This window comes from Mercenaria mercenaria, chromosome 8, assembly GCF_021730395.1.
Source record: "Mercenaria mercenaria strain notata chromosome 8, MADL_Memer_1, whole genome shotgun sequence".
Lineage (NCBI taxonomy): Eukaryota > Metazoa > Mollusca > Bivalvia > Venerida > Veneridae > Mercenaria > Mercenaria mercenaria.
In genome coordinates, this window is record NC_069368.1 from 8563413 (window position 1) to 8578320 (window position 14908).

The 14908-nt window shown below is 35.5% G+C and overlaps 1 protein-coding gene across 4 annotated transcripts in view; it reads left to right on the forward strand.

The window, feature by feature from the left end:
* Positions 1-14772, forward strand: part of LOC123523096 (TP53-binding protein 1-like) — a 92681-nt gene extending 77909 nt beyond the window's left edge. For 3 of the 4 annotated variants that reach the window (XM_053549340.1, XM_053549339.1, XM_053549341.1), the window contains exons 36-37: positions 1792-1865; positions 3057-14772. In XM_053549340.1, the coding sequence (XP_053405315.1) occupies positions 1792-1865; positions 3057-3351 (369 nt within the window). In that variant the 3' untranslated portion in view covers positions 3352-14772. The remainder of the gene's footprint in view (positions 1-1791; positions 1866-3056) is intronic. The other variant, XR_008371970.1, reaches the window with a different exon arrangement.
* Positions 14773-14908: the final 136 nt, after the last annotated feature.

The following is a 14908-nucleotide window of genomic DNA, read 5'->3' on the forward strand; positions in this document are numbered from 1 at the left end:
GCTTTTTTACGAAAGCATTTTCTAGTTGTACCCCCCGACAACAAAGTTGTAAGGGGGGGTATACTGGTTTCAGGTTGTCTGTCTGTCTGTCCGTCTGGCCGTCTGTCCGTAGACGCAATCTTGTGCGCACCATCTCTCCTTATCCCCTTGACAGAATTTAATGAAACTTCACACAAGTGATCAGTACCAACAGTAGTTGTGCATGGGGCATGTTAGGTTCTTTTAGAAAAATTTTTTGCAGAGTTATGGGACTTCGTTTTTTTGTTACTATACTATATACATAGACACAATCTTGTGCGCACCATCTCTCCTCATCCCCTTGACACAATTTAATGAAACTTCACACAAGTGATCAGTACCAACAGTAGTTGTGCATGGGGCATGTTAGGTTCTTTTAGAAAAAAAATTTGCAGAGTTATGGGACTTTGTTATTTTGTTACTATACTATATACATAGACACAATCTTGTGCGCACCATCTCTCCTCATCCCCTTGACACAATTTAATGAAACTTCACACAAGTGATCAGTAACAACAGTAGTTGTGCATGGGGCATGTTAGGTTCTTTCAGAAAAAAAATTTGCAGAGTTATGGGACTTTTTTTTTTGTTACTATACTATATACATAGACACAATCTTGTGCGCACCATCTCTCCTCATCCCCTTGACACAATTTAATGAAACTTCACACAAGTGATCAGTAACAACAGTAGTTGTGCATGGGCATGTTAGGTTCTTTCAGCGACAAAAATTGCAGAGTTATGGGACTTTGTTTTTTTGTTAACATACTATGTACATACAGTCTGCATATGCAATCTTGTGCGTGCCTAATCTACCAAACCCTTACACACAATTTATTGAAACTTCACACAAGTGATCAGTACCAACCCTAGTTGTGCATGGTGCATGTTACATTCTTTTAGATAAATATTCTGCATAGTTATGGGACTTTGTTTTTTGTTACTATACTGTATACATACAGTCTATATACATACAGTCCACATAATTATGCAATCTTGTGTGCGTCAAATTGCAATGTACTGTGTCAGTGCATGCGGGGGGTACATTCATCACCTTTAGTGATAGCTCTAGTTTTATCTGGTCGTTGAAACACATTTCAGTTTGGTTATGAAATACACGGACATTTTACATACTTCTTATAAATCTTTTTAAAATAAAATGATGAATTGTCACCTAACAGCTATTGTTGGAAAAATTAACATTAATGTTGGATCACAATGCACATTGAACAGTTTTTCTGGGTGACGAGTGTTAAAATGTCTGTCCAGTGAAGTCAGTTGTTTCCTTATGGACTTATATTTATTTTGTGGCACAGAATTTTATGGTTTTTGCTAAAATGGATAATCTGTAGGGATATGAATTTGTTGATTTCAACTTTTGTACCCAAAATAAGTTGGAATTTTACTTGCTGGGATTTAAATTTGTGGATTGACACTTCCTCGAGATCCATGAAAATTAACTTTAAAGTTGCTGAAATACCATCATGGTTAAAATGCAGTTTGTTTAAGCCATAAATATACTTACAGGTATTGCCTGTGCAGGAAACAATAAATATACTTACAGGTATTGCCTGTGCAGGAAACAATAAATATACCTACAGGTATTGCCTGTGCAGGAAACAATAAATATACCTACAAGTATTGCCTGTGCAGGAAACAATAAATATACCTACAGGTATTGCCTGTGCATGAAACAATAAATACCTCAGCTTAGAATATGACATTTAAGAAGTTGAAATACCAGTCAATTATTTTTCCTTTATATATTTGCAGGAACGTTTGTTAGACGATAAGTCCTATGTATTACCTGCAGGGATAAGTCTAGAGAAGAGAAACGTCATGGAATGGTTTGTACAACTTACAACATTCAAAGAACTTGTATACTGTAGATCGGGAAGTTTTTGCATAGGAATTATTAATCAAATAATCAAGGCCTTTGTGTGCTTTGTTGCCTTATTTACATGTATCACTGTTCATAGTGCTGATGTGCAGGAATTGAACCACAAGGGTGTTAGCCTGAATAGTTAAATATCTAAGCATGTGACTGATGAATTGTGATAAATTAAGTTACAAACCAGAAAAAGGCCTTGATGGTTTTCATTCTTACATGCTCATTGAAATGTTTTATAAAAATTATGCTGGACTTTATTTATCTGAGTAGTAATGAAGTGGACATCATGCAGCAATTTGACTTCATAATTGACATCATAATGCTCTCTTACCAGTCTGCTCGTCAACTGTGTTTATTCAAATTATTGTAGAATATACATAGCTTGACCTTCTTTTTTGTGTAATTGGCAATTAAATTGAGCCATGTTAGAATTAGCACTTTCATGGTTAACAGTCATATTCTTGTTGTGAAAATTTGAGAAATGTGATTGTTTGTGTTTCAGCACATGATGCAGAATAATGTTCACCGATATTTTGAATTAATTAGTAGCATTTTCAATTAATATAAAGTGAAAATAAACTCAAAATGAATTTTAACACAATGTACAGTAGGGAATGCCTGCAATCTGTGTTAGGTTTTTTTCCAGATAATAGAAAGTTGTGTTAGAAGTTTAAAGTAAAAATAGTAAAAGTGATACCTCGGATTCTTTGCAATATTTATTTGGATTTGATCGGTAGATTTAAGATAATTTACTGCTGCCTCCATTGCCGGGTGGTAAAGGTCGCTTACTGCAAATCACTTGCCACTCGCCACTATAGATATGGTAGCTGCATGGGGTGTAGAATCTGAGATAGCCACCCACCTGGCGTAAAAGAAGGATGGTGGTTCTACCCAGAAGCCCAGCTGTGCTGAAGTAATGACCAGAGGGGCAACTGATCTTTCTTCTACCACCAAGGCTGAACAGTCACAAAATGACCTAAATTGGACCAGTTTGGTGTCAGTGTGACTTATAACCAAACAAAACATGTACTGCAGATACCCATATATCTAGCGCACCAGCATATAATGCATACCCCTAATTTGAGCTTAAAATTTAGGGAAACTATCCAATAAAAGTGTTTTTATTTCTTGTTGTTTTTTTTTTCAGGAGGAAGAAGAATAATGTGTTTCAAGGCATTAAGGCTGTGGTATACTCAAAGAACAAAAAATTTGTTGATTCCTGGACTCAGATACTTTCACTGTCCAAATGTCATGTGCACAAACAAGTACAATATACAGATGTGCATGTAATAGTCACAGATGGCACATGCACACCAACAATACAGCGTGGGGCAGAGAGTAATTGTATACCTCTTGTAGGTACCGAATGGGTGATACAATGCCTGGTGAACGGTAGATTAATGTCATATACAGGACATGCACAATATAGTCATGATTGCTAGGTTTAGTGGATTGTGTTGAAAGAAGGTGTATTCATTTGAGTTATTAGACCTTTGGATGTTACATGTTTCAAGGAATGTGGAATTATTCATGTTGTCAGACCAGTGGATGATACATGTTTCAGGTCATGTGGATCATATACTTTGTAGTGGGGATGATACATGTTTTAAGGAATGTGGATTTATTCTTATTGCAAGACCTGTTGATAGTATATGCTTGAAGACATATGGATTTATTCATGCTGTAAGAATTTTGGATGGTATATGTTGAAGGAATGTGGATTCATTTCATGTTTCAGGTCATGTGGATTTATTCATATACTTTGTAGTGGGGATGATACATGTTTTAAGGAATGTGGATTTATTCTTATTGCAAGACCTGTTGATAGTATATGCTTGAAGACATATGGATTTATTCATGCTGTAAGAATTTTGGATGGTATATGTTGAAGGAATGTGGATTTATTTAGATTGTAAGACCTGTAGATGTGTTCAAGGAACGTGGATTAATTCCTGTTTTAAGACATGTGGATAGTAAGATTACACTGAAGAAGTTAAAATATCAACAGACCGAATACTAAAGATACAATAAAGGAGAGAAAACAGAAATTTTGCACTTAAAAAGTGGCAAGAAATGAAGGGTTTGATCTGTAGTAAGATTGTTTTAAACTCTTGGTGTTAAAGTTTTTTTTCAAAAGGGGTAAATATTATATACTCACTTTATAACAATTTCACCATTATAGTCAATATTTTTAACATGTAAATTTCATATGGTTTTGTGACATCATTATGTGTATTGTCATGTTATAACATTCATTAACATCAATATTTAAATTTCATACCTGAGGATTTCAAATTTTCAAATTGATATCATTGCTAGTAAGGGGGGGGGGGGGGGAAGGGATCAGTATGAAACTTGGATGAGCTATTCAGGGCCACCATAGACCTCTTGTAATATCCAAGTTGTATCTCAGTAACTACTAGTGGGAATGCAGTAATTTTTCCGCTGGCTTGGGAATGGAGCTTGGGTTTTTGCATGTGGGGAAATGTGTAGTAAAACATCTATATTGGGAATTGTTAAAAAAAAAAAAAGTGCTCTTTTTTATAAAATGTTACATTTAAGAAGAAAAAAAAAGGTCTTCAGTGCATTAAAGTATTAGATTTCCTTGTGTTTCAAATGTTCAGGATACACTCTTGACTGAAAAAGTAAAAGAACTTTTAAAAAAAGTAAAAGAACTTTTAACTTCCAAAGTTTTAGCTTTGAAATTTGGGCAAAAACATGCTTTTTGCCATTGAGATTAGAGCTGAACTTAGACCCCAAATTGGCTTGAAAAAAACACAATGGAATGGATAGAAACCTCGTACGTTTGTTCACTGTGATGATCTGACATGCAGTGCATATGCTCCAAAACACTGTTTTTCGTTTTCACAAAGTTATATCCATTATTCAACTTAGCACTATTTGCTTAAGTTTTTAGCTCACCTGTCACAAAGTGACAAGGTGAGCTTTTGTGATCGCGCGGTGTCCGTCGTCCGTCAGTCCGTGCGTCCGTCCGTAAACTTTTGCTTGTGACCACTCTAGAGGTCACATTTTTCATGGGATCTTTATGAAAATTGGTCAGAATGTTCATCTTGATGATATCTAGGTCAAGTTCGAAACTGGGTCACGTGCCATCAAAAACTAGGTCAGTAGGTCTAAAAATAGAAAAACCTTGTGACCTCTCTAGAGGCCATATATTTCACAAGATCTTCATGAAAATTGGTCAGAATGTTCACCTTGATGATATCTAGGTGAAGTTCGAAACTGGGTCACGTGCCATCAAAAACTAGGTCAGTAGGTCTAAAAATAGAAAAACCTTGTGACCTCTCTAGAGGCCATATATTTCATAAGATCTTCATGAAAATTGGTCAGAACGTTCACTTTGATGATATCTAGGTCAAGTTCGAAAGTGGGTCACATGCCGTCAAAAACTAGGTCAGTAGGTCAAATAATAGAAAAACCTTGTGACCTCTCTAAAGGCCATATTTTTCATGGGATCTGTATGAAAGTTGGTCTGAACGTTCATCTTGATGATATCTAGGTCTTATTCGAAACTGGGTCACGTGCGATCAAAAACTAGGTCAGTAGGTCTAAAAATAGAAAAACCTTGTGACCTCTCTAGAGGCCATATATTTCATGAGATCTTCATGAAAATTGGTCGGAATGTTCACCTTGATGATATCTAGGTCAGGTTTGAAAGTGGGTCACGTGCCTTCAAAAACTAGGTCAGTAGGTCAAATAATAGAAAAACCTTGTGACCTCTCTAGAGGCCATATTTTTCATGGGATCTGTATGAAAGTTGGTCTGAATGTTCATCTTGATGATATCTAGGTCAAGTTCGAAACTGGGTCACGTCCCTTCAAAAACTAGGTCAGTAGGTCAAATAATAGAAAAACCTTGTGACCTCTCTAAAGGCCATATTTTTCATGGGATCTGTATGAAAATTGGTCTGAATGTTCATCTTGATGATATCTAGGTCAAGTTCGAAACAGGGTCATGTGCGGTCAAAAACTAGGTCAGTAGGTCTAAAAATAGAAAAACCTTGTGACCTCTCTAGAGGCCATACTTGTGAATGGATCTCCATAAAAATTGGTCAGAATGTTCACTTTGATGATATCTAGGTCAAATTCGAAACTGGGTCACGTGCCTTAAAAAACTAGGTGAATAGGTCAAATAATAAAAAAACCTTGCGACCTCTCTTGAGGCCATACTTTTCATGGGATCTGTATGAAAGTTGGTCTGAATGTTCGTCTTGATGATATCTAGGTCAAGTTCTAAACTGGGTCAACTGCGGTCAAAAACTAGGTCAGTAGGTCTAAAATTATTAAAATCTTTTGACCTCTCTAGAGGCCATATTTTTCAATAGATCTTCATGAAAATTAAGTGAGAATATTCACCTTGATGATATCTAGGTCAAGTTCAAAACAGGGTCACGTACCTTCCAAAACTAGGTCAAATAATAGAAAAACCTTGTGACCTCTAGAGACCATATTTTTCAATGGATTTTCATGAAAATTGGTCAGAATTTTTATCTTGATAATATCTAGGTCAGGTTCAAAACTGGGTCACATGAGCTCAAAAACTAGGTCACTATGTCAAATAATAGAAAAAACGACGTCATACTCAAAACTGGGTCATGTGGGAAGAGGTGAGCGATTCAGGACCATCATGGTCCTCTTGTTTATGTAAGCTGGGTGCTGAATAAACACTATTGAGAATGGATTGAAACTTCAAATATTTGTTCACTGTGATGATTTGATATGCGATGCACAGGTTCCATAACTCTGTTGTTCTTATTAGCATCACTCTTCAGTGGAATAGAAATAGCTATTGCTCACTGTTATTAGCCTCGACCACATACTCACATGTCCAGCTACTGGCAATCTATTCTGCAATTAATTCATTTGTAGAGAGTGCTTTCATTTCCATTTAGCTGTTGAAATCTCCTGAGATTTTATTGTTTGCATCTGGTAATGAACAAAACTTGGAAGATGACATTGTATAAAATTGGATCATTTTCATAAGTGTATCTTGAAATTGCAAGACTTGCCTATAAATTGTGTAATCTTCCTCTGACGGTTTTGTTGTGTTGAGGTTTTTAAATACTCTAGCAGTGCTGTCATCTGAAGCTCTTTGTTATTTGAGCCACTCCTTTAGAAAACCAACATAGTGGCTTTGCGACCAGCATGGATCCAGACCAGCCTGCGCATCCGCGCAGTCTGGTCAGGATCCATGCTGTTCGTTAACAGTTTCTGTAATTGCAATAGGCTTTGAAGGCGAACAGCGTGGATCCTGACCAGACTGTGCGGATGCGCAGGCTGGTCTGGATCCATGCTGGTCGCAAAGCCACTATGTTGGTTTTCTCATGGCGCGGCTAATTTATCATATTAAAATAGATTCATCAGCAGTGCCATAGTTATCATCATTTTCAGGGTTAATAATACTGTCATGGTTATCAGTATCATCATCTTCATGACTCCGACTCGCAATTGTAAGATACAGTAAAACACCGCTCGCTCGAGGTCGCAATGGGATGAGTAAAATGCTTGAGTTATCCATGGTTTCGAGCGACCCATATATTGACCAACATACGAAGAAAACTGAAGTTTGCTTTACCAGTTTTCATCGGGACCATTTGCAGAGTAAACGGTGATGCGTAATAATAACATACTTGTGACATCAAAAAAAAAACAACATATAACAAACGTTATCTATGATAAATGTAATTTATAAATGGCACATGTGAAGAAACAACTAAGACTTTTTTATCTTTATTTATCAACAAGTGCATATCAGAATTATCGTCTCAATTTTATGAAAAATCTTTACTAATTCCTTCATTTCCATGCAAACAACTGCTGATTAAAATACTAAGATCTCATAACTATCTTCTCGATCCTCAAGAAAACATGTTTTCAGTAATCGGTAATTGATCGAAATTTGATCAGTAAAACTTGTCTTCAACATTTCATCAATAATTAATCTCTTTATAAGATGAAATATACCGACAAACAAACATCTAAGATAGTTGGGGAGTAGACTATGCAATTCTCACGGTGTGTGAAAATGTTTGATTAACCGATACACTCTGACCGCCGAAGGTGTGAAATATTTTGACACCTCTGCTCGAGTTTGCCAGAAGAAACTAAGAATAAATTAATACACAGGGACCAGGTGTCATGCTCGAGCGATAGAGTTATCGATGCTCGACCCAGCCATGGTAATTTCACATAGAAAGTAGAAGGAAATCGGCCAGGACCACATGAATTGCTCGAGCGAGCCCGGGTGCTCGGGTCATCGATGCTCGAGCGAGCGGTGTTTCACTGTATTAGGATTGGGATAGTGACTTGCATTTTGTACCATGGTATATCATGATATTTTGGTTTTTGATACATTATGTACTACGATATTTTCAGATCTAAGCCTATAAATCCATATTATTCTTTTGAAGGAATATATTGCTGTTATTTTTCAAGATTTTAGCTACAGAAACTATATTAAAAGGAGGCTTTGACAACAGTGTTTGATACAAGTGATGTAAATGCAACATTTATTTTTTTGGCAAGAGTTGAAAACAATTTTGAATTTGTTATATTTAACCACATTGTAATTGGCGATGAACATGTATATGTTTTTGCCAAATAAACTTTGACTTGACTTGACTATATTTAACAATAAACACTGATAAAACCACTATGCCAGTGAATACTGCACATTCATATCAAGAAATAGAGCAGAAGTCTTCCTAATAACTTTATTATTTCTTACATCACTTCAGATAACTTCATTCCATAATTTTTATGCATCACTTCTATCATTTTTGTACTTCGTATCTAAAACTAAGCTTGTTTATATTTTGAAGTGCAGTCTAGGTGTCCATGAATGGACAGAAAGCTCAAGATTTTAATGTTTTATTTGTACTTAGTTTAACTCTGATAAGTATTTTTACAAAATTTTTCTTACTGATGTTTTGGTTTTGAAGTGGTCGGCAACTTCTGCATATGGCAAATTAGTGCTGGTTTTTAATCCCCCGCCACGAGTGTTGGAGGGTTATAGGAATGGTCTCCTTCTGTCCGTAACACTTTCGTGTCCCCTTTGTATCTCCTAAATCCCTTGAAGGATTTTCTTGAAACTTTGATCAAATGATCATCTCATCAAGGGGATATGCAGAACCCGTGTGGCAGCCCAAGGTCAAGGTCACAAATCAAGGTCAAAGGTTTGAGCCTTCCATTTTGTGTCTGCTCTATATCTCCTAAACCCCATGAAGGATTTTCATGAAGTTGGGTCAAATGATCACCTCATTAATACGATTTGCAGAACTCATCAGTCAGCCATGTCAGCCCAAGGTCAAGGTCACAGATCAAGGTCAAAAGTTTGAGCCTTCCATTTTGTGTCTGCTCTATATCTCCTAAACACCATGAAGGACTTTCATGAAGTTTGGTCAAATGATCACCTCATCAAGACGATTTGCAGAACTCTGAGTAAGCCATGTCGGCTCAAGGTCAAGGTCACAACTCGAGGTCAAACATTTGAGCCTTCCATTTTGTGTCTGCTCTGTATCTCCTAAACCCTTCGAAGGATTTTCATGAAACTTTGGTCAAATGATCACCTCATCAAGACGATGTGCAAAACTCATGAGTCAACCATGTCGGCTCAAGGTCACAACTTAAGGTCGAATGGTTTAGCTCTGTATCTCCTAAACCCCTTGAAGGATTTTCATGAAATTTTGGTCAAATGATCACCTCATCAAGACGATGTGCAGAACTCATGAGTCAGCCATGTTGGCTCAAGGTCAAGGTCACAACTTAAGGTTGAATGGTTTAGCTCTGTATCTCCTAAACCCCTTGAAGGATTTTCATGAAACTTGGGTGAAATGATCAACTAATCAAGATGTGCAGAACTCATTAGTCAGCCATGTTGGCTCAAGGTCAAGGTCACAGCTCGAGGTCAAAGGTTTGAGTCTTCCATTTTGTGTCCACTCTGTATCTTCTGAACCCCTTGAAGGAATTTCAGATTCATTGATATCGTCATACATGGACTGTTAAATATACTTAACAGCATCAATGCTTCCACCAAATACCATCAACCCTTTCACTATCCATAACAGTGGTGGGGGATATAGCTGTCTTTCAGACTGCCTTGTAATTACTGATTGGAAAAGGGCATAACGTTTCATGGTTGCTGTTAAAATGGTACTTTGGTGGGGACATTTTTTCTTTGGATTTAATTTTGTGGATTAATAGAACGGCAAAAAACCACAAAAATGACTGTAGTTCATTAATGAAGATTTCACAGTAATATAGTATTTAATATAACATATATTTGCCAATAAGGCAACTCCCTTATAAAACAGGGCCTAAAGTTTGCCCCAAAGTCGGCAGTATTTTAATGAGGCCAACTTACAAGACAAGGTCGACCTTTTTTTGAAATTCGTGTGAATTTTCATCAGAAAAATACTATAAACTTCACTTGTAACAAACGTGTTTATAATGAATTTCCAGTTTACAAATATTACCAGTTTAACCTTTCCATAGAGAATGCCTTTTAACAGAGACCACTTTTCCCAAGGTAGGTCTTTTTAGACAGGGTTATACTGTATTTGTTAACATTTAAAACTCTTCTTGCAGTGGAAACATTTTAAGATTTACAATCCAATCTTTTTTATCATGGTTTTAAATTCATACTTTCTATTCAGTCCATATAAATAAATTGTTTATACATTTTTGTGTCCCCTAAAATTTGGGAAGGGTGGCGGGACATATTGATTTGCCCTTGTCTGTATATCTGTACTTCCGATCATCCAAATTTGTGTTGTGCATATCTTAGAAAGTATTTGACCTAGAGTCATCAAACCTCACAGGATTTTTCTTCAACATGTGAAAGTTGTGCACCTGATTATAATTGGGATTTTACATTGCCAGACCAAAGTTACTGACTGAGTCAACCATTTGCATATAGTGACAAGAGAGGGGGGCATCAGTGTCCTGTGGACACACATCTAGTTCATTTTGTTTTACTATTGCATCGCCAAGTTTTAAAATACCTCAATGTTCTTTAAATATGCAAAGATGTTTTAATGCAGTGTTTAAACTTTCTCACAAGAATGTTTTGACCATTTATTGTTGATACTGTTTTGGCATTATATACGGTGAAAAAAAAATCAAAAAGAGAAAGTCTGCGAGGGAAATTAGAGGGATATTTTAATGTTATAATTATGTTCATTTTATTGAATTTGGAAATAATTGCTATTATCGAAATTGAAAATATTTGATATTGTTGAATTTGGAAATATCTGATTTTGTTAAAATTGGAAATATTTGATGTTGTCAAATTTTGAAGAAAAAAAAAATATTGTTTGATTTTAATGAGCCTAAATTACCTCAAATATTGCATTCCAGGAAAATTAGTATACCCTCAAAAATGTTAATGGTTTCATATTGTGTTTTGCTGTCATAGAGTTTATGATTTTTTTTTAACCATTTAAAAAAAAAACTAAAATTCCCTCTTGCTGCATTTGTACCTGTAATCTTGTTATACAAGTCAAAACCAGAAAATTAAAAATGGAAAGTGGAAACCACGTACAGTTTTGATAAGAAAAAAATGACGGATGATTTATAATATTTAAAAGACATCGGGAGTTTACATTTTTAGAAGGAAACAACTTTTTTTTTTTCCATTTTAGCCTATATATTGGTATATTTATTTATAATGGCATGTTTTAGAGTTTAGAGGTCATGTGATTTATGTTACACTGGAACACCGCTCGCTTGAGCTTTGTTGGCTCCAGCACCAGGGTCAGCTTGAATAATGTGTGTTGTCCTCAGCAGTTTTCTTTAAATATTTTAAGTTTGGATCGCTGGAAACACTGGATACCTTGAACATTTTGTCATTTCAAGCGAGCAGTGTTTTACTGTATATACATGTATAATGTCTCATTTTATTGACTTCAGTTTGGTTGACTGGTTTTATCAAAATTTAAGGTTTGTTTTTTCTACATATTGTAAGAAAAGGTTTTATTTTTGTAGGGAGTTTTGTACTTTTATGATATTGTAGATTGTTTTAGATTATAACTAGTCTTATTCTTGCCTCTTGATATTACTAGAGTCAAATGAAAAAGGGACTAAAAACTTACAATTTATAATTTGTTTCTGAGTGAATAGATAATGCATCTTTAAATTGTCTTTAGAAGCATGATGTCCAGTTTGGAGGCAGTATATTTGAATATGGGAGAAGTATATGTTCTCAGTGATTGTCTGTTGGAAGTCTGTATAAACTATGCATGTATTTTTATCTAAAGGTTTTGTTTTGGGATTTCTGTCAGTTAGACCAGAGTGATGGCCCTTGACTAAGTCAAAAATATGCATAAAGGGTATGCAAGTTTATGTCACATGGATCTCAAAAAATATTTGACTTGGAATCATACAAAACATTAGGTGATTGTTATATAGCATGTAAAGTTGTATGCCTAGTGTTTTGTTTAGGATTTCACTCAGCCATACCAGAGTTATGGTTCTTGACTGAGTGAAAATACACATAAAGTGCTTAAAAGTTTGTGTTGCATATATCTTTAAAAAAAATCTCAAAAAGGCATGAAACTGTGTAGGAATATTATTCAGCATGTTAATTTGTGCACCCAAGTTTATTTTTGGATCTCACTCTGTAAGACCAGAGTTAGGGCCCTTTAGTTTAGGACATAAAAGTTTGTGTGCTAAGTACCTAATAAACCTAATGGCATAAAACTTTCGTTGTTTAGTTAAGTTTTTGAGGATTGATAAATAGCATGCGAAAATGTACACCTGATGTTCTCTTTGTGACTTCACTAGGCCAGACAAGAGTTATGGTCCTTGACTTAGTGAAAAATACACATAAGATGCTTAAAAGTTTGTTTTGCATACAAAAAAATGTATATCTTAAAAAAACATTTCACCTAGAGTCAGGGAACAATACACAGTGACAGGAAATGAGAGCACCTGTGTGCTATGGACACGCATCAAGTTTTATCTTTGTATTTTAAAGAAAAGGTTGAAATTTGTCAACTTTTATAGCAGGCCTATAGATTGTAATGGTTAAATTTTAAAATATCAGATTTAATAACGAGATCTGTTACTGAAATAGTTCAGTCTTTTTATGTTTTTAAAGTCAAGAGAGTATTTTTCTTTTTTAACAATTTGCTTTCATTTTTAGCTTGAATATACAAAGTATATGGAGAGCTATCCTTCTTGCCCTTCAGTCCACATCCACACCTTCGTTAAAGTTTAGATGCACTTTCACCATTTCTGTTGTTACTTGATTCAGACTTAAAATGCTCATTCCACATCATCACTCATATCATATGACTCAAGATCCTTAACTCTGGTACAAATATTTTATGAATTATGCCCCCTTTTTACATAGAATTTCAAATTTAAATTGCTGTTTGCTTTTGCTCTATCTTTGATATTGCTAAATGGATTTGGTTCAAACTTAAATATTGTTGTTCAGCATCATTAGCCACTCACATAGTGCATTACTCTCACAGAAACATTCCATAATTATATCCCTTTAAAGGCGTACGCTAGAATTCCCTGTATATGAAATGGGCGAAAATTTTCCCAATAACAGAATTTTTTCAAACTTTGGATATTGAAGGACAATCATTTAAGAAACCAAAAATGCAATAAAAATCATAGGTGACCGGATTTGAAAAAGAGTTATCTGCCCTTGAAAACGTCATTTTTGGGGGAAATGCCGTTTTCAAGGGCAGATAACTCTTTTTCGATACGGGTGACCTATGATTTTTATTGCATTTTTTGGTTTCTTAGATGATTGTCCTTCAATATCCAAAATTTGAAGAAATTCTGTTATTGGGAAAATTTTCGCACCAAATTCTAGCATACGTCCTTAAGTTGATGTTTTGATACACTTTCAGTCTCTGTTATTAATTGATATATTTTACTTGGACCTGAACTATTGTCTAGTATCATCATCCACATTTTAGTCATTAAACACTCGAGTGATAGTGCCAGTTTGCTCAGATGTGCACTATTTCACTATCCAGCATCAAAATAGTCATGCATGCTGTCACCTGTGACAGCTCTTGTTAATGTTTGTTCGTGCATGTAGGAGATTAAACAACAGTTATTTGCAGTAAAAAAAATTAAGTCAAGATGATCAGTGGGCGACTTTTCAGCCAAGTGATTTATGTTGCAGTCTTTTGATCACTTGCCACTGCGGGCTGGCAGGGCTTTCACGGTTCATGGTTCATTGACTCTGGATCGCTTTTCCCTCGTTACTATACACTGACAGGGCTTCAGTGGCAAGAGTAGTTAATGTGGCACCTTGCCCCTCACTGCTGTGGGCTGGTAGTCTTACTTTGGTTGTAGACATTTTTTTTTCAGGTTAGGAAACTTTTTAACTTTGATTTAAGTCACGCTGGCACAGTTTTGCTCACAGGCAACCATCAAGCTTTACCTTGAAATTAGGCATACCCAGGCACTTCAGTAGAATAGTACCGCCAACTTTCTACAAGCCGGCTTCCTCACATGGAAGAATTTTTAGTGGGATTTCCAACAAACAGCTGTAAGGGGCAATGGACATAGGCCACTAGGCAACAGATCACCAAATTGTCACGTGTTTCCACAAATGTGGCGTATTTTTTATTCATTTACATTAAAAGATGAAGATTGTGTTCATTTTATGAAAAATTTCTTGCATAATAATATGGCATAGAAAATCTAAATTTCATAGTGTTTGTGAAATCTTGATCAGTACCGCATATGATTAGTTATATGCTTACTCATTTTTTGAGGGTTTTTAAATGATCAAATTTAATTTTGTTAATACTGTTTCTTAGTTTAGTTTTTGAGAATTATAAAAGTTGGAGATAAATTTTATGAAAGAAATAATTATTAGTTTGTTTTTTATTTGCTTGTCTCGATTTTGTAATTGGAATTACTGGTTATGTCGTCCGTTTATGAGTTATTTGTTCAAACAACACCCGAGAGAACACTGACACTGTCCAGACGTAGATCAGAGAGACAC